This window comes from Rhipicephalus microplus, chromosome 7 (genome assembly GCF_043290135.1).
Source record: "Rhipicephalus microplus isolate Deutch F79 chromosome 7, USDA_Rmic, whole genome shotgun sequence".
NCBI lineage: Eukaryota > Metazoa > Arthropoda > Arachnida > Ixodida > Ixodidae > Rhipicephalus > Rhipicephalus microplus.
Genome location: NC_134706.1, coordinates 8,271,353 through 8,291,969, shown reverse-complemented (window position 1 = coordinate 8,291,969; position 20,617 = coordinate 8,271,353). Strand labels below are relative to the sequence as shown.

At 46.1% G+C, this 20,617-nt stretch overlaps 1 protein-coding gene across 1 annotated transcript in view; it reads right to left on the bottom strand.

Annotated features, from left to right (window-relative positions):
• Positions 1-19,078, bottom strand: part of LOC119180090 (uncharacterized) — a 30,137-nt gene extending 11,059 nt beyond the window's left edge. Inside the window, exons 1-7 of the mRNA XM_037431231.2 lie at positions 18,958-19,078; positions 16,422-16,516; positions 14,781-15,059; positions 14,028-14,247; positions 8,926-9,088; positions 5,490-5,602; positions 1,015-1,159 (exon numbers count right to left, since the gene is read on the bottom strand). Coding sequence (XP_037287128.2) covers positions 1,015-1,159; positions 5,490-5,602; positions 8,926-9,088; positions 14,028-14,247; positions 14,781-15,059; positions 16,422-16,452 — 951 coding nt within the window. The 5' untranslated portion in view covers positions 16,453-16,516; positions 18,958-19,078. The remainder of the gene's footprint in view (positions 1-1,014; positions 1,160-5,489; positions 5,603-8,925; positions 9,089-14,027; positions 14,248-14,780; positions 15,060-16,421; positions 16,517-18,957) is intronic.
• Between the last annotated feature and the right edge of the window lie 1,539 nt (positions 19,079-20,617).

Here is a 20,617-nt window from a genome sequence, read left to right as displayed (position 1 = left end):
AAGGTCAAGCTTTACTTTCTTGTTATCATGACTGATTATGACAGAGGGATTTACCATGTTCTTTCTTTTCTTTTTTTCGCGGTACAACGCATTTGCATGTTCTCGGGTTATGCAACCGTCGCGCTGAAGCGCAGTAGTTCGGACACTTGCGTTCGGAGCGTGCAGCGGTGCAAACTCAGATGAACTAAAAAAAATTCCATATATTTTTAATTATACCAATAGCCACATTTAGCAAAACCTGAGGTGCCCACGGTCGCATTATAAAGTACTCTGCCATGTAGGTGGACAACACTTTCTTTCCTTTCTTCATTAATACATTGATTCATTGAATTAAGGCTGCACATACTGGAGTCTGCTAACACTAGCCAATAACTGGTTGGTTCCTGGCTGACTGGTCGGCCTTTCGCAAAGACTTTATGTTGGCTAGCGTTGACCAGTACTACCAAAAGTAGTCCACCCAGTCTTGAGACGAAGGGTACGGTATAATACGTGTGACGTATCCTGTTTCAATGCCTCTGAGTCCAAAAAGTTGTTCTAGAATTTAATATTTTATAAATACTAATCTAATTGATTTACATTAATTAGTATGCGAAAGTCTATCAACGCTTTACTACGACAGCAGATAAATAAAAGCTGCTGGACCCAACTTGACGGTTTAGTCGTTGCAGTGCTCGAGAGTCTTATACCCCAAGGTCATGAAATCGTTTTCATGGCCGCGGCACGCGCTTTTCGACGGAGGCAAACTGCCAAATGCAATGTGTGCTTTAATATATGAGAGCATGTTAAAAAAACACAAGATTGCCGAAATTGCCGAAGGAAACTTTTACGACAGTGTTCCTTATAATCATAGTGTGATTTTGGGACGTGAAACGCCCGATAATATTAATAAGATGTACCAGATCCGACAGGCTTTTAAAGAACACAGGGCTCCTACCTCAATTGGTTTGTGATCCTTATGATGTATGTATTACGTAGAAAAAGCACGATAATTAATAAGTAAGTCTCTTTTCTCACCAGGTCAAATCGGTAGCTGCCCTTGGTAGTTAGCGAGGCAGGCCTTGTCAGCAGAGATGGCGGCACCACGCGGCAATCCTGGAAGGTGTTGTCACCCTCCACGTAGTGACTAAGGATGACCACGACGTTCGGTGTGAATACCGTCCTGCTCGAACGAGCGAAGTAAATAATAATTAAGGTGAGAAGCAGTGATCTATCTGGCTCTGTTTGGTTTAAACAGATGCTGGACCTATATCATTTTCTATTCGAAATCGCCTTTTTTTAGTTCACTTTGAAATTAGGGATTACCCAATTCTTACTACGGTTATCTTCAATGTGCAAGATACTTAGCAATGCTTTCGCTGTAAGTACTGCTCAAATTATTGAAATGTAAGTTCCTGTCACTCTACTCGTCAACCACGATCTCTGCGCAGATACGTTTATTTTACACACGTAGCTATTTTACTGGTGTTGACAAAGACAAGCAATAAGCCCATCCCTTTTTCCTTAGTAGCGGAACAAAGAAAGCCACTTAGCCAACGCTACCGTTTCCCTGGACCCTGTAAGCCAAATAAATATACAGCGAATTGATTCTAGCAGCTTCTAAATGTAGCTGGAACTTAGGGAATATAGTAGGAAAGCGTAACTACAAAAACGCTAGTGCTGTACGCTCTTCGAACAGTCATGTGCCGAATAAAACCTGACATTTTCTTGATTCGACTTTGGACTAAAATTCGCTTTATGGTATACAGTTATAAAACTTTTTTTTTTTTTGGGGGGGGGGGGGGGGACTGCGTGAATACATGCTGCACTTGTCAACAACATTCATCACAGTTCTGGCAAATTTGTTGCGTTTTTCGAATGAAGCTTGTAATTATTTATATTTTTGTTGGCGGTAGCATCATATGTGACCAATCCAGCGCTGGCCTGATAAGACACGTGATCCCTGAAAGTGCGCCGTGGGCATGCGTATTTGTCTGTACCGTTTTCCTTAAACGACTCTCTCTCTCTCTGATTGATGTGGGGGGTTTAACGTCCCAAAACCACCATATGATTATAAGAGACGCCGTACTGGAGAGCTCCGGAAATTTTGACCACCCAGGGTTCTTTGACGTGCACCCAAAGCTGAGCACATGGGCCTACACCATTTCCGCCTTCATCGGAAATGCAGCCGCCGCAGCCGGGATTCGATCCCGCGACCTGCGGATAAGCAGCCGAGTATATATACCTTAGCCACTAGACCACCGCGGCGGGGCAAAGACTCTCTCTCTCTCGTTTACTGGCTTCTCGGTGATCAACTGTTTCCGATATCGCAATCTGTCGTTTTATGGAAGCCTGTTTCCATTTCACATTGCATTAACATCGCGGATATAAACTCGTGATCTCAAGCTCCGGCGTCGGAACGTGCCTTAAAGGGGCCCCGCAAACCTTTTTGAGCATGAAACGCTGCCAATCGGTAATAGAAGCTCGCGAGAACACATACGCAAGCCAAATTATCAAAGTCAGCTGAAAATTGCTTTCTCTTCCCTCGATAAATAACGGAAGACGCTCAAAAATCACTCGTAGAAAGCCATCTATCAGCCATTGGCTGTATGAACATGGAGCGCTCGGTCGTTACAGAGATCGCCGCGGGAGGCCGCGACTTGTCCATGCATGCGCGCTATCTCACTGAAAAAGCCGCGTATTCCAAGAAAAAAAATGAAAAAGTGCTCAAGGTTACGAAACGCGCGTGACATGTCTTTTTCTTTTTTTTTTTTTTTTGCCCCAGCTATTTCTACTTGCTTAGCTTCCAGCGCTTTCATCGGGACGAGAGAAGCGAAAATACAATTGCAGCATGCGACAAATCTTCGTGACTCCACTTGCGCTGGACGGATTCTTAAAATTTTAGCGGCGTTGAATTCGCGAGGCAGCCCCGCCGCGGTGGTCTAGTGGCTAAGGTACTCGGCTGTTGACCCGCAGGTTGCGGGTTCGAATCCCAGCTGCGGCGGCTGCATTTCCGATGGAGGTGGAAATGTTGTAGGCCCGTGTGCTCAGCTTTGGGTGCACGTTAAAGAACCCCAAGTGGTCGAAATTCCCAGAGCACTCCACTACGGCGTCTCTCATAATCATATGGTGGTTTTGGGACGTTAAACCCCACATATCAATCAAATCAATTCGTGAGGCAATAAGCTCTTTTAGTGAGTTCATTTTATGGTTACTTAAAAAAGTGTGTCAGGGCTCCTTTAAAGGCCTGACCATAAGTACGTGGTGCAGCGCATAAGGGTGTGGCTTTTTGAACACGGTCACCCCCGCTCTCTATAGAGAGAGAGGGTGCGCAGCTTCGTCCAGCTGGTCGCCCTCTCTCTCCGCAGAAAGAGGGCGCGGCGCCACGTCAACGAGTCACGCGCTGACGCGCTGCGACGCCTACGTGCGGCCAGGCCTTCAGGACGATGACCATAAAGTTTCATATACTTACACTAGAGGGAACTCTGGCGCTAGTGTCTAAGGAAGCTGCAATGCACGGTGCTTCAGCGGGCATGGCAATGGAGTGTAGTACGCGGATTTGTCTAATACCTGTGTCACACGGGCACTTAAAAGTCTTTTAAGTAAGCGGTCTTTTTCCTAAAAGGAGTTCCTGACAGCAGATACACGGCACAGAGCGAACTCCTTTTCAGAAGCGGTCTTTTTCGTAAACGGAGTTCGTCGATCTCTTTTACGGCTCCGAATGAGTAGCCTCGAAACCAGTGGGCGCCAGCAATTTTCGAGTGGTGGGAAAAAAAAGAGCGAATGCTTATTTTTCTGTCACCAAAACTCTTTGTAAAAACAAATTTCATATCCTGCAGAAGGTTTAATGAACTCTTTTAATGGTTATTTCCTTTTCTAATCTCGTAAACAGCTACAACGTGTCGGCAATATCACGTGGTGACGCTCGGTCTCGCGCCGCGCTATTTTGCACAAGCGAGGAAAGCGTGGCAGTCGTGTTTTTGCCCGTCATTCAAGTGGTCAAGCTTGTATAGGGCAATGCCGACTCGCTTTTCAGGAGTGATGGTTTGTTTCACGCATGCTGGTGCACTGTCTTTCGAGCTCACTGCGCAAGCTCTCCACAATGAAACGAAAGGTGGACGGGTACACTCGAAAAGATTGCTTGAAGTTCTGCTCACAGAGGTGAGGTACAGTACCCTCGAACCACCTCTCGTTTCGTCTGAAGGCCCAGATCGATCGATCGCAGGCCTTCTCCGACAGCTCCAGTGCACACAGCAAGGAATTGCTGAACAGCAGTTGCTGCTTGATCCTCTCCTTGGCGGCTTTTGCAGCGTCTGCCTCGCTTTCCAGAGCGAGAAGGCAGGCCGTGAGGCTTGCGATCCTCGCTTTTTCTTCCGTACGGTCGCCCATAACGTGTCGAGAACAGTCGAGAGCAGCGTAAAACAAATACGGTAAATAAAAGCCCAGTGGTGCCAGACGGACTTGCGCACGTTGCTAGTTATGGGAGTGCTTCATTAACTAGTGCAACAAACTTTCACATTGGTGTTTCTTCATCTCTTATTCTTAAATTTATTTGAAGAAACGAGCAGTGCAACAAGTCTTTAATTTGTACATCGTGATACATCGTTTAATTTTCATTGCTTCTCTTTTAACTGCTAGCGCCATGCTTTCGCTAGCGTCTTCGAACGGAAACACTAAAAGGAGATCGTTGCTGCCGTGTGTCTGCGCCGCAACACCTCTTTGTTAAAAGTCTTTCAACTTCGTAAAAAGACCGCTTACTTAAAAAACTTTTTGTGCGCCCGTGTGACGCAGGTATAATCTTCGTTCTATTGGTTCCGTTTGACTTCGCGTGGCTTTTAGCTGTTTTGTCACAAAACGAAAATCAGCAAAAGTTATGGTGGTCGCTTTACCACCATAATCTGTCAGGCTTACCACTTCAAATCGGGTCACAAAGTTGGAATTCTTCTTTCCTTCGAAAGAAAACCGAACCACAGCAATAAACAAAGCCACAAGGGTGATTCGAGGTTCGCAAGTACGAAGACGCTAGGCAAATCTGTGTACTACACACGACCCATGATTCCCATAGTCGCTGAACGATCGCAGCGCCAGAGTCCCCTCTAGTTAAACTTTAGGAAACTCTATGACGATGACAACTTGGTAACCGGTTTTGGGTGTGCGTCGCCCCGTCGACGCACACCCAAAACCGGTTAAGAGCCGTTTCGCTGCCGCCAGAGGGAGGAATGAACGAACAAGAAACACCCACGCCAAGCTTCGTTTGGCGCCATTTTTTTCTGTATAGAAAGATATCAAAATATGTATTTTTTTTCTAAACAACACGACAATCGAGGTTCAAGGAAGACCACATGTTGTTTGACGACGTAGATTGTTTTCACAGTGCTCGACGTATGAACCATTCGTATAAGGATGTAGTTGCGAACAATCATTCCTTGCAACTATTTAGCTAGGTCACGACTGTTCATAGCTGCGCGTCTTTCACGCTTTATATTCAGTTCCATGTATATCGCGTAACTTACGGGAATACTTTAAGGTAGACGTCTTCCAAGCTGGTGTCCGGAGTTGGAACAGCCAGAAACGTACGGCATTTCTTGGGCCATTCTTTCTTGCCTTTCACAAAGCCGTCGATCAACTGCATGAAAAATCAGCAAAATATTGAATCCTGCTGTATCCTCTGGTCAGGTTTATGCAAAAGTTTCATCTAGACTGCAGAAATGTTTACCACAGTAAAACCGTGACAAAATGACACCCGATTTTATGAAATTTTTTACCTAACGAAGAAATTGCCATTTCCCGGCAGCTGCCATAAAGCTCATTTCTGCTATCGAAGCCACCTGACTAAGCTAAATTGGCTCCTAACACGACAATTTTTTTCTGAAATAACTGTCAGAATACGGCGGTCCTTTTTTTTTACTTGAGACTTATAGAGGTTTTGCTTTGAGTATAAGCTCTGACTCCATCGAGTAAGGACGCGTAGCCATCCTATTCTCGGTGATGACGTAACGTGACGTCATGTGAATGCGTCATCACAAGATATCATAACTTGGTCGAAGGTGGGACGATCATGGAGGCAATGCAAAAGCAAGCGAGACGCAGAATGCTTACAATGGCTCCCACTTCGGAGGCAGTGCTAAACAACGTAAGGTGCAGAGAGCTTTAGGAGGCGGGCGGGATGAAGCAACTCATCGACATAGAAGATGGCGTTCGCCTTCCAGTCGTTAGGAGTTTGCATGAAGAATAATTGTCAGTTTTTCTCACAATTAAGGCTGCACACCACTCTCATAAAACAGACCCAATAGTGAGTAGCTCTCTCACGTTCAAAGTGGGACGACGGTGGTTTATTGTTCTTATAAAAGCTACCGCAGGAGCACTGCGGTAATCGTTTTCTACATGTGCATGTATTCCTTAATTGGGCTATGCCCGACATCCGGCGTTGTATGCAGCCATTGGTTCTTCGCCGCTCCTTTTCTCGCCGTTCGCTCCCTCTCCTCCCTGCACCCCACTCTTCCGCCCGCTCACGCCTCACTCTCGACCATTCGCTGGCTGGGTGCCTGTCAAGAGCATCCGGATACGTGATCCAGACGCCGCTGTGAAACGCCAACGCCGACCCGAGAACGCTGGCGCCACACTCTCCCGTCCGCTCGCTCCTCACTCTCGACCGTTCTCTGGCTGGGCGCCTCTCAAAGCGATGGCAGAAGTCGGTGAAGGCGAGTGAATATCTGATGGCAACGGCAACGGTGAGCGCGAGTGAATATCTGATACCCTCTCTTGGCGCAAGAAATGCATTCGAATTCCCTCACGATTCCGTTCGGGGAGGTGGGGTCATTATTTTTTTTTTTTGTCTCCTCATGGTTTATGCAAAGGTAGGCACTGATAAGGGCGTTTTCGAACTGCCTACGCTGAGATAGCGTTCGTTGCAGTCATCCGCTATTTCCGTCACTTAACAGGAGCCCGCAAGCGCTTAGCGTTCGGCGCAGTGGTGCTAAATGCTAAAGCAAAGCTTTGTGTACGCTATTAAAAAAACTTCCCACTGTCCGCTCGCAGCCATATTTCTTGAACTGTTCACGCAATTCGAACATAGTAGTCAGTTAGAGCTTGATGTTACTGTTTATTAGCCATGCATCGCTCGAACATGAGAGGTTAAATTTTCTATGTGCCCGTTGTGAACTTCGCACACACACGCGTGGCAGAAGCTCTATACAGTTAGCTTGCGAATGTTGCTACGTCAAACTTTTCGATTTATAAGAATCTAAATATGTTTTTCATGACTTTACGAAATTTCCTATTTGACTAAATAATTCAGGCGCGGTTACCACTTCACGTGTCGAATTCAAAGACTACTTGCATATCAGAACTGTCAATACACATGACCAGTGGCTGATCCAGAAGGCGGGCGGTAGGGGCGATCCCCCTCCCGACCCCCTCCCTCAATTCAGTGCTCACCTCCTATCACCAATTAGTATAAATGAGTGAAACCAATGTGAGCACACATTAACAGTATATATGCTGCGAAGGGGATTTTTTGCTAGTGAAAACAAAAAAGTAATGACCCCCCCCCTTCCATGTTACTTTAGGCGACCTGCCTCCCATAAAATGAGTGGCTGGATCCGCCCCTGCACATGACGCCATTTTTTAAATGACACATTTAACGAAGCAAACGGAATAAATGAACGGCTCGTTCCTTCGTATAAACAGCCTAGAAACCCAGAGTTATTCAATCATATATGAGTTGCAATAGCGAAACTGCCCGCAGGCTCCATGTATATAAATCCGGACGAGTCATTGGCCTCCTGTCAGGATTGAGAAGATTGTCGCGCCACCTGTTGGTCTGCACGCCTACTTTTAAACGTATTATTTGAGTTTTGTGTTGCCGTTCTCACGTGGCGCGATAGTCAGCTAACTTCCGAAAAATTGGGCCAGCTGCATGCCCGGATTTCGGAATGCAGTTTAGCAACTGATATTATTGAATAATTCTGAGTGTAACCAAGAGCAAGTGAAGCAAAGGCATGCCTAAGGAATAATATTTGTAGTCTATAATAGTAATTATTTAGCATTATAGCACTAAATAGATGTGGTTTGCAATTTTTATCTGAGAAAACGTGTACCACACTCGCAGCCATATAAGATTCGCACGAGCAAATTAACACTTCGAGAATTACACTTACACCTGATAAAAGGGGCGGGAGATCAACCCATTTGAAAGAATCGTCAGACTCTTAATTTGAAAAGTATTTGTTCCGCCCATACCGAAGGTAATTTGTCTAGGTATTCTGACTTATCTTATGCCGGTTCATATAATATCCGTCTGTGTCATCGTATTGTCACGTTTTCTTTATGCCACATTTTTTTTTGCAGTGATATCGGTCATTCATCTTAGATCGTTCCTCTTACGCACATATCTAACCGCGGATGACATGAACTGCAAGTGTCACGCCCACGTGCTCGCACCATCAAAATTTCTTTTTCCTTTTTGCCCCCGAGTAGCAAAATATCGGAATGGATTTTCCCACACCATTCTTGGACAATGTAGCCAACTTACCAGGTGATTTCACTGGGCTGTTCTGTACACCTAGCCTTATGTTTACCCCCTAAGGTGTCTTCAAGGAAATAAAGTAATGTGATGTAATGTTTGTTCGCCCACTTTTTTCCTTTTCGTTTACGTAAATGACCACGTTATAGTTAAAAACTACAAATAATGCTTCTTACATGTCATCATTTGCTTCACTGTGTGTTGGCGTTGGCTTCATTAGCGATTAATAGTAATCGCGTGAACATCCCTGTCGACCAAACTCTCCTGACAGTGCCGTCACCATAAACTATATCGCATGTTTTCACGTAGACATCCCGCTTAGATTTGGGCCACGAGTATGCGCGTTCGTCTTCGAAGTGACAGATTCAAAAACCTTACAACGCTTTCTTTTTTCTCTCTCTCTCTCTTTCAGGAAATGGTCGCACCTTCAAGCCTTCCAGCATTTCTTGCAGTGATGAATTGTCCAAGCCATCTGTCGGTGTGTCTAGTATGCCAAAGTTGCAAATGTTTTCGTCGAAGAAATGTTTCAGCACCACTGGCGTAGCCCCGCTATTCGTGGAAAGTTCCGATTTCAGGTGTTGGCTGTACCTGCGTGAAGTCGAGGTTCGTCGTCGAGTTCAGAGCAGCTCCAAACACTCGTTAAAAAGCTCGGTTCTAAGCCAACCCGAGTTCAAAGGCGAACGTGCATGCGACTGTCTGGTAAAGCTGAGTAGGAAACAATTCACAACAGATATGTATAGACCAATGAAGAGCTTATTTCATTCTGAGATCACATGTCACGAATTGTGCCGCGGGAACGGGAAACGTCGGGAGAGAATAAAACACTCGAGTTTTTTTTTTCTCGCTTTTTTTAGCACAAAATTGTTTTATTCCGGGTCCCACCACGGCTCCATGACATATTTCCGCAACGGATATGGCGCTTTAATATATTTACTAACACGATTGCAAAGAAAAAACGAGAAGTTGAAGTTCCGCAGCGGGGCGTCGATCCAGCCACCTCGCGCTCCTCAGCACGCGACCCCAATCACTACACCACAGGGCGACCATTCGCTAACTCGCCAATGGCAAGACACACACACACACACATATATATATATATATATATATATATATATATATATATATATCATGTAACACTGGCTATCTTCAGAGCTCAGAAACATCAGCGCGTTCTAGTCGTCAGCAGTGAGATTGCACGATGGGCGCGCGCGCTCTAAAGGTCGTTGTACCACGCCACCACGCGTGTCGCTGTGCGCGCGCGCCTCCACATGGTGTGGTGGCGACACTTTATTGCCCCCTCTTCCCAAAAAAAAAGGGGGGGGGGGTCCTGAAGGACACTCGGCTAGACGTCAGGCAGGTGTAGAGGGCGTCTCCCACGTCAGGACAGAGAGCGCGAAGCTCTCCGCCGCCGGGCGGGCCTCCTGGACAGCACGAAGTTGGTCTGCTAGTGAAGCACTTCTTAGCAGTTTGGCCCACTGTTGCTTGTTCTTGGCGTGTCACTCGATGCACAAACACAGAGGTGGCTCACTCGATTGATATGCGGGTTTTAACGTCCCAAAACCACCATATGATTATGAGAGACGCCATGGTGGCTCACTCGCACACGCGCTTATCTCGGGATTCGGGTGCTTTGTACCTCTTGTGCTTCCACTGCAGGTTGCTTTGAATTTGCAGTAGTTAAAAAGAACATGAACGTCAATTCTCTCGCTGCCGCGGCCGCGTCTACGGAAGGAGCGCACTGCTCACGCGTAGTAAGGATTGTGACAGTTGTCAGTCCACGCTCGTCTTGTGTCTTCTTTTTGAAGGGTGCTTTCTGCTCAAGGTGCGCGCTGCAAGTTTTGAGCTGCTGGCCGTTCTTCGTGTGGCATTGCAATTTGTAACTGCATCATTCGTTTCTTTCGCCCTTGGCGAAACAATGCACAATGAATGCGCAACAATCTTTGCGAAGACACTATTTCACTTTCCTGTTATACCGATTCCTAAAAAGAGGGATCAACCACGTTTTCAGGGGCGAAGCTCCTTATAGCGGCACCCGTTCGTCCCTCGTAGCCGTTGTAGGGTGTAACAAGCATAACCTTTTCACCTCCAAGGTGGTGCCGGTGAGAGATTACTTCTGTGCGTTGTTGAACAATAATAAATAGTGCTCAGTTGTACATGCCAATGGCTGCTAATGGCGAATGAGAGACAGGAGCATTCAGCTTTTAGTTAACGCGCACGCTGCGATCCCCATTAGCAGCCATTGGCATGTACATTGAGCACTACCTGACAAGAAAGGGTTGCTACGTTATACTCGCTGGGTGTAACCTCCTTAGCTTTAGAAATGTTTAGCGAGCGTTGAGCCGCAGTGCCATGAATACAATGAACTTGTATATACCATGAATGAACTCGAGGTGGTTAAAGGTGGGAAGTAGATACGAAGTGCAAGTCGTAAGAAAGTAAAAGCCGAATTCTCCGCCTCTCATTTCCCATTAGCAGCCATTGGCATGTACATTGAGCACTATCTGACAGGAAAAGGTTGCTACGTTATACTCGCTGGGCGTAACCTCCTAGGTTTTAGAAAGGTTTAGCGAGCGTTGGGCCGCAGCGCCATGAATACAGTGAACTAGTATATACCATGACCTCGAGGTGGTAAATGGTGGGAGGTAGACACGAAACGCAAGCCGCAAGAAAGTGTGCGTGTGCCTCCTCTCGTTCAGAGGCTTGGAATGTCCACTGGATGGCGGTGCTCCTATGTGGGAAATATATGATGAAAAGATGCAAGATGGTGGTACTTGGAGTGTTTAACAGATGGACGAATGGACACAATGACAGATGCATGAATGGGCGCATGAACGGACGCAAGGGCGGATGCATGGACGAACGCAGGGACGGGCGCACGTACAGATGCACGCACGGACTGGCGGATGGACGCATGGACGGTCACACAGACGGACGCATGGACAGACGGAAGCAAGAACGAATGAACGGACGAATGCTTCGCCCCACTCTCCATCATTTCACTCCGTGGATATGCTGTCAATTTTTTTTCTTTTGAATTTTTAAGGCAGTTTAAGGGCCCTTCAAAATCAGGATGCTAGTTTTGAGCCAAAAAACCTTAAATGACGCATCGTACATGTAATTGACCGGCGTTGGTAGCAACATAGACGATGCATAAAGTCAGGCGATCGAAGATTAGAACATGTGGACGCTAGAGTAAATCCCTGTGTGAGCTCACTTTTCACCGACCAGCAATGGGTCGTCCAGCAGGCCCACGAAGCGGCCGCCAGGTACTCCCTGTCAGTACCTACGTGGGAGACATCCGCTACGCTCTATGATTGATATTTGGGGTTTAATGTCCCAAAACCACCATATGATTATGAGAGACGCCGTAGTGGAGGGCTCCGGAATTTTCGACCACATGGGGCATGTTCCGCTAGACTAAAATGAAGTTTTTCCATTCCACTCAAAAACAAGCTGATGAAGTTTTAGCGCATATGGTCGTGCACTTGCAAGCCACCATGTGACAAACTGCGCACGACGAGTGAGCGGGGAGGCAGTCCATCAATCATTTTTGCCGTGGTGAGCTCCGCATGCATTGGAGTGATTTCGTTTTTATTCAGCTTGTCGCTGAAGTTTGAGTTAGGTAGGGCTTTCAAATTGAGTTTCATGATATGGCTGTATAGCAGTAATGTAAAAGCTATGATTACAACAATTGAGCAGAAAGCTTCCCATTGCGTTTGGTGTCCCGTTTACTTTTTCGTTTTTCTACATCAGCAATTTTCGTAAGGACCTGCCCGAGCATTCCTATTCTGCACGAAGGTAGCAACTAACACTTCACAAAAAGAGAACTAAAGTTGTGAACGTGTACAGCGAAATCCAGTCTTCTTAGAAAGGCCAGTAAACAACCCAAAGTTTCCAAAAACTGCTATGAAGAGAAATATGTGCACTTTTGCAACGTGAACACGCAAGAACTTTGCGAATACGTGCTATAATAAGGAAGTTACAGGGATTAAAACATCCGTTTCAGTTGGTTTCAAATTTTCGTGTGGCATCGCCACTCTTTTCCGCCATAGGGAGGGGGAAAACGTAGCCCGTCGTGGTGACTCAACCCCATTTCGGCCACGTGACACGACGACAGTGATACGTCATCGGCACGCAGCGAACGACTGAGCGAAGCCTCGTCGACCTGGGCACGTGTCATATCGACGCGGGGAGGAAGCGTGGTTCCTTCCCCTAGCGGCAAGTAGCGAGACGCCTCTTTATCTGGGAGGCTTTCGTTATTTTCGTTCTGTTCTCGGGTGAAATTCTCGAGGCCCGTGTACTGTGCGATATCAGTGCAAGATTAAAAAAAAAAACACCAGCTGGTCGGAATTACAGGAGCCCTTTATTATGGCGTGTCGATAATCATATCGTGGTCAGGAAAGCTGACAGGCCTAGAGACACGTTGGTGTCGATTTGAGGACAGAATCTCTATGTACATAATTTCTTGCACATGTGTGAGCTTTTTTTTTTGCGATAGCGATTACATGGATACTCTCGGCTGGATTTTGCCGCCGGCGTCGGCGTCGATGTCATGCACCGTATATGTATACGTATCTATATATATAAAAACACAAGAAAGAAAAAAATAAGAAAAAAGATTCCAGCGCACGGGATCGAACGTGGGACCTCCGCGTCGTGCGAGGCGTTAACCATCGAGCCACAGTGGGATACCCACTTGGACGTTTAAACGGCAAGCTATTCATATCTACGACTTACTGCTGTTGGCGGGCATCTCGGGGGTGGGGGAACTATCGTGTTTTCAGCATTATCAGCAAGATGGCACAGTGAGCGCGCAACGGCTCTCATCTCTCAAGCGTACTTTGGCCCGCGTAGAGAATAAGTGGGTGTACGCTCGACCGCGCGCCCTTATCTTGCAGTGGGGAGGATCGTACGTTTTGGCTAGCCTTTGGGTTTCGCCTGAACGATTCTGTTGTAGTTACCGGGTGTACAAAGGTCACTGCAATCGTTGCACAGCCTCCGTTTGCGAAAAGGGTGCGTTTTTCAGACACAGCGATTTAACAACTGAGACGCTTATTCGCATCCACTTGTACCTGTGAGTACGTTTCGTGTGTCATTCGTGCGTGAGAAACGCGGGACACGGTTCGATTTGCTTGCCATGCTGCGCGTGACCTTCCAATTCGTTGCTATCGCGTTCATTTCTTTGCCTTTGCGGCAAAGCTGTGACTTTTTAGTTACGTTTTTGCGCTCCTTTTTTGCGGGTATACATTTTGTCCTGATTCTACAGAAATAAAAAGCTGTTCGCACTGTTTTCCTGTGTCGTTCCCTGTATGTTGGTTTCGTTTCTTTGTAGTGCGTTTAAAGTTTGCAATTTCAGATTCCACTAATTGCACAGGTGCTCTACTTTTGTTCTTGCAGCGGCGCCCGGATGGTTTCGTCTGAGCGCCTGGATAACGGTTCTGTGTTTTGGTTCAAGGTTACACAAAATTGCCGACAGCTGGAGGTTCATGCTTCAAAACAACTCAAGAGAAAAAAAAAGTATGCTTACTTGGACGCGAAGCCAATACCTAACGCGGTGTAATTGTATTTTGAAAGATGACCCATAAACACGCCCAAGGCGGGATCCAGGAGGTTCGGGTCAAATGCTGCGGGACCTTTCTTGTAGACAGAGTCGTAGAACAAGTAATTGCACCACCTATCGTCTGGGAGCACTTCTGGTGCACCGAGCTTTGTGCCGATTGTGCAGATCAGGCCAGCCCACGTGTCTTCTGCGTTTTGGGACGTTAAACACCACATATCAATCAATCAATCAATCACGTGTCTTCTGCGTAAGTTTATGAAGGACGAAGTTTGCAGACAAAAGGCTTAGGAGGACACTTAAGAGAAAATATCTGGTAAGCTTGCGCTGTGGCATTGCAACGCTGTAGCCACCATCGGAGCTCTTGAGAAGCAAGCTTCTTGCAATTTACCAGGCTTAAAAGTACACTAAAGAGAAACAATGGCTTGGGTTATATTGACAAACTGCACTCTGGGAACTATAATGCCACATGATTCACTATCATAAGTTCAATATTAGCAGAAAGAATAAAGTTGAAGTTTCATTTTTAAATTTCGCGCCGAAATCACCGTGCATGAAAAACGCTCGTGCGAACGCCTGTATGTTATGCTTCACATTAACACATTAGCGGCTCGTCTACTATATGATAAAAATAATGCCTCGTTTAGCACCTAACATTAATATAAAGTTGCAGTTCATATGTCAGGAGATGACTTTTTATTTTCTTGTTGTTGATGTACTCACTCTTGGCCGGTGTGGTTGGTAGTTGCGTGGTAGTGGGATTCGTGTCCACGTCGGTTATCGCTTCCGTAAGTGGTGCTTCGGTTTCTTCTTCGGTGTTTCCTTCCGTGATTTTTTCCTCGGTGCTTGCTTGTGTTGTTGACTTCGTCGTGAATGTGGTTGGCGTACTTGAAGACCTGAATTCGGGCACGATCACGGTCGGGTCATTGACACCCTTCCCGTTGTTTTCAGTGAAATCAGGCTGCTCGTCGTTCCCGGTTGTCTTGTCGTCGGATCTCGATCCTGAGACGGGAGGAGAGTTTATTATGTCCCACAACAGTCATTTTTTTTAATTTTGGAGTTCAACGTCCCGTATGTACAATTACTTTCAAAGTACGTGAGATGACTTGTCAAACGCAATCAAATTGTACCGATTACTCAACCGTAATATTTAGTAGGTGACGTATGTGGCGGGTGCTACACTTGAAAGCGATCGTTGTAGCTGTCTTTGTCATCTCCGTAGCAGCCATGGATGCTCTTTGCATTTTACCGTCGGCATGGGTTCCGTTGTGATGTTCCGTATAAATTCCAAAGGAGTGAGTTTAACGAAAGGGGGAAGAGATAAACATTGCTTGTTGCACACGATAATTAGAGTGTGCGAGGACCGACAATATAGTGAATAAAGCGCAAGTGAAACGCGCAGTGCTACTCACGTCACGCGAAAGTTCAGTGGCGTGCGCAGTTCCACCATAAAAATACGTGATTCCGCAAATGCACAGCACGATCAGCCGGGCGTGGTCGCCGTATCTTGACAGTGACTAGCACATACCTTTGCTTAGTATGTGTTCCCACTGTTCGTGTTGAAGCAGTACGAAGCTCGGTTTGCTCACCGCGGTGGCATCGTTTGGTTATGCTGTACCTATAGAGTGCCAAAGGAGCTGCTATAGCCTCACCTTGTATGAACGTTCCAATTCGTCACTATCGAATTCATTGCTTAAACCTCGTGTTGAAGCAGTGGCTTTTCTGGCTTGATATGGGAGACGCTTGTGACGGGCATCTTCTCGCACACCCGCTGTTTGCCTACTGAGATGGTGTACCACGGCGTAGCCATAGTAGAAGGGGTGTTGTTGTTAAATCCCCCCATTTTTTTCTTACTTTTTGTTTGGGTATGAAAAAAGTTCCTGACTACGCTCCTGTGGTTTACCCACTGAAGACTACGGAAGCCCAGTAAGTTATTTTACCAGCCGCAGAGGCCTTTGTCTCTCATGCGTCAACTCGATGTGGCTATTGAGCATTTCACGGCGGCTTTGGCCCGCTACACCGCTGACACATGCGCACTTATACACTCGCTTAAGAGCATATCCAAGTGTAGAAACCCTGCCTGCTTTTCCCACAGCGAATGGCGTTGAGTTATGCGCTTCGCATCGTGTCAACGTCCCTTCCTCTTGCGCTGTTTTCTATCGCACCGCCATCCTAAGATGAATAAACAACTCGCCCAGCAGTCAATCCTTCTACGTTTAAAATTTAATTTACACAAAATTCACACAAATGCCGCGTCGCATGATATTATTTAAAGTAGTTAAGGTACAGATATGTGTAAACCAGCTGCATACCGTGTTTATTTTGCCAACACGTATGAACAGTGAGTGACCATGTGCTCCTTACCGCTAGCGAATGCGACCACCATCACCGCCATGACGATGATTGCGAGGAGAATCAATACACCGACGAACACTGTTGCCACTCTTGGGACACCGCCACTGCACAAAATAATACAACACTTTACTGCAGATCCACGAAGCGAATGCTGATGATGGAGCGAAGCTAGGTCCTAAGGTCCATAATGTTTATGTTGAAGTGGCCGACTAGTTTAAAGGCCTGACTGCACGCACCCGTTGCAGCGCGTCAGCGCATGGCTTTCTTCACGCAGCGCCGCGCCCTCTCTCGGTAGAGAGAAAGGTTGCACAGCATCACGCAGCTACGCGCCATAGAGTTTCATACAATATTACCTAGAAAGGAATCTTGCGCTGCGATCGTGTACCCCCATGGGAATTATGGGAAGTACAGGCTTCGGATTGGATCGCGTTGGCCAGCAAACTGTCTACGGATCCTTTTCTACAGTTTCAGTTTCGTTCTTCGCGTAGCAGTGGGTAGTAGGGTGGGTGCAAAGTACTGAAGCTGCGCCTTTGTTGTTCAAAGAGGCTGAAAACTGCTAGGCCTCTCAATTTACTGCAACGCGCTCCTGGAGCTGTATAAGTCGTGTTTGAGTTTGAGCGAAGCGTCTTTCCACTCACCGCTGCGCATAGATGTAGCGTCCCACGCCAGTGCAGGATATTACATCGAGTTCACGTTCTTTATTCTTTATTCAGAAATACCCTGCTTTGCCCAAAGGCGTGTAAGCAGGGGGGTTACAGCTTTGAAAAAAAACAAGTCTTCGTTATGACAGCACACTTTGTCACAAGACAATTGATTCCACTCTTGTACAGTAATTTGTTGTTAGTGCGTCTTCCCAAAATTTGTTTAAATTAACTGCAAGTCGACGGCGACGCGAAGTAGACACACCGCCATGCTCTTCCGACTAGACTTCACAACAAAACGAGAGGTGCGTCAGGGGCAGACCACTTGAACACACGCATCTGGCATCACAGCAGACGAAACGTCGAGTGTTTCTCACTTAATACCGTGCTGTTATTTCCATTAATGAATATTGCTTACTTTCGAGAGCAAAACAAAAATGTTCGTTTTGAAATATTGCAAAGAATAAATAATTAAATCTTGATGCCAAATCTGGAACGCAACGGCAGAGCAATGCATACCCTGGTGGTTAAATTTGTCCAGGTTTCACTTCTACCGCCAAGTCACAAAAACATTTTGCAATTAGGCTTGCGTCCAAAAAAATTAAGCAAGTTTCAATTGGGCATAACTTCATGTTACCTTGTTTTACACTCAGCAAACGAACGTCGCGAATCTCAAGAACGTGATCCATTCGAAGCAGATCCGAAGCCTGTACTTCCCATAATTCCCATGGGGTACAAGCGGAGCTGAAGTAGTGCGCGTAGGCACTAGCGCCAGATTCCCCTCTAGGTATTATTGTATGAAACTCTATGCCACGTGCCTCTTCATGGAGAGAGGAGACGACGCCGCGTCAAAACGCCACGCGTTGACGCGCTGCAGCGGGTGCGTGTGGTCAGGCCTCCTCCTTGCGAGGAGGAGGTGCATAATGTATACGTAGAAGTCGCCGACTAGTATAAAGGATGGACAAATGGACTGACGGACACACGGACGAACGGATAGGTGGACGTATGCACGGAGGGACGGGCAGAACGGGGACGCAACAGTATAAACATGCGACTGTTTAACGTCCATCTGTTCGTACAAGACTTGTACGTATCTTAGGCGTCAGATTATAAAGTCTCGCTGAATAAAAAATTACAACACGGTCACCTTCCCTCCGCATGCTTCACGTAACAACCATTCCCAAGGTGCGTGGGGTCTGCGGATTTTTAAAATCCTTTGTAGGGTAGCAAGCCTTGTACAGCCGACCTAACAACGGCCTCAGGCTTACACGTGATGTTTTTGTTCCGGATTTTTACACTTCGCTACTTACATATGCGTTGACATAACATGAAACAGTGGTTCAAAGACAATAAATTAAACTATAGTTGGTTCAAAGACAATAAATTAAACTATAGTTTGATTGAATTTTTTTTTTTTCGCAGCAGTCAATATTGCATCATGGCGTGCCAGGTCGACATAGGCGGTTAGATTTCACGTACAAAAAAGTAGCACTGACGCACTATCCCTGATACGCTATATAGTATAGCGCTGATATTTACGGCCATTGATAGAAAAAACGTTAGTCAAACGCATTAATCGTGACAAATGGGCAGGAAACACTGCAGTCACTGCCTCATCTCTATGTATTTTTAAGAGTGTATACGATGACCTTCAGTTGACGCATGTACTTACATCTCATCGTACTTGCTCGCTGAAAAGTAAATAAATAAAACATAGGTGTGCAAGATTACTCGGCACTTTTCGAGACACTGAATCACCACCACAGCGTGAAAGTTTCGGCCGTAAGGGCTTTGCTGGTGACCAAGTATATGTACAGTAAAACGTGGTTGTTCACATTCACGGCACGTGTTTTTATATATTGAATTGCAGCTCGCGAAGATACGTGAATGCGGCAATTGGTTACCTGAGGAGTAACCTGATTGGTAGTTTGATGATTGTGGCGTCTCGCTGGAGCTTCCCTGCACGTTCGCTGACGGGCCCATTTCACGGGGTGGAGCCACGGGATAGCCGTCCCTTACGCCAACTGCAATGCACCAAAAAGTCGCGTGAAGCCGGCGTGAATATCCGATTATGATGAGAATGTGAGGTTTTAGCGCTAAGGATATGGCAAACGAAATTGTTTACACTTTCTTTAATAAAACCTACCGCGTGAAGCCTACCCTATACTGCTCGCCCATTTCCAGCACCAACCATAGTAATATGTCACGTCCCAAAAGCACGACGATAGTTATAGCGCGAGAACAAAACGACGACACAGAGACAAGAAGGACACGAAAGACACGTGTCCTTCTTGTCTCTGTGTCGTCGTTTTGTTCTCGCGCTATAACTATCGTCATGCCATACCAACTAGCCCAAGCTGCCACACTCCAAAAGCACGATTACGAGGGACGCCGTATATATAGTGGGGGGCACCGGAAGTCTCGGAAATCTGGTGTTCTCGAACGCGCACTGACATCGTGCACTGACACGGGCCCCTATACCATTATCGCCTCCATCGAAACGCGACCGCCGCTACCGGTATCGAACCCGGGACCTTGAGGTCAGCAGGCGAGCACCCTGCATAGTCACTGATACACCAAGGCGGACACAGCACCAACCATAGTTGGCTAATTGTTTTTGTTTGTAACTTAGTATTGTTTTTCGTGTGTGTTGGTTGTCAATGAATTTCGGTTTCAGTTTCAGTTTCACTTTCAGCTTTATTGAGCATTTTCTTCACAGAGTTGCGAAAAAGAAAACGCAAGGATAAGAGCAAAAAGCTGCTATGTTAGCAGCTTGACGAGGCTCCTACCCCTTTTCACTTGGCATTACAAAAAATCCTCAGGGCACAAAACATGAAAAAACAATTTGACGTCGATTTTCAAAACTTCAAGAAATTAGGAAATAAAAAGAAAATGCATCAAAATTACATCAGTTTCAGGTTTACATAAAATAATCAAACCACAAAGAGAGAAAAACAACAAAAAACAACAGAAAACAGCGTGTGGTCAATCATGAAACATGCACACGTTGCTAAACGGCTACCAAAGTATTACAAAATGATTATACAACGTTTACAACACTGGGTATGCGAAAAGCACAAGTTTTAATGCACAAGGGAAACACTGACGAGTGAAATGTTGCATGTTTTACTGTTGCGTGGTAATCAGATGTGATTATAAGTTAACGCTGACCTATTTCTCTCACATTTACCGCTAAGTCATCCGAAATTCGTTTAATTTCCTTTTTGCATATATACATTCCTGCTAAAGCATGCGTCCTACTTAATTTCACACCGAATAACGGCTCATTGTGGCACACCATTGGAACTATAGCGCTTATGTCGTGTTTAGGCAATATTGCCAGAGGAAATTCTCGTGCCGTCGTTCATCTATCACCAAGTTAAAACTAATTTTCGGCTGATTTCGCGGTTTATTTTGGTGTCGTGAAAGACGCGAGCTGTCGCTCGCTTCATAGCTTGGCAGTCACATTTGAAATGACACAATCTGACGGCGCAGCAGTTCATGTATAGGATATACTAAAGGCCATGATGCGGAGCCTGGTCTAAATTGTGTGCCTGTGTATTT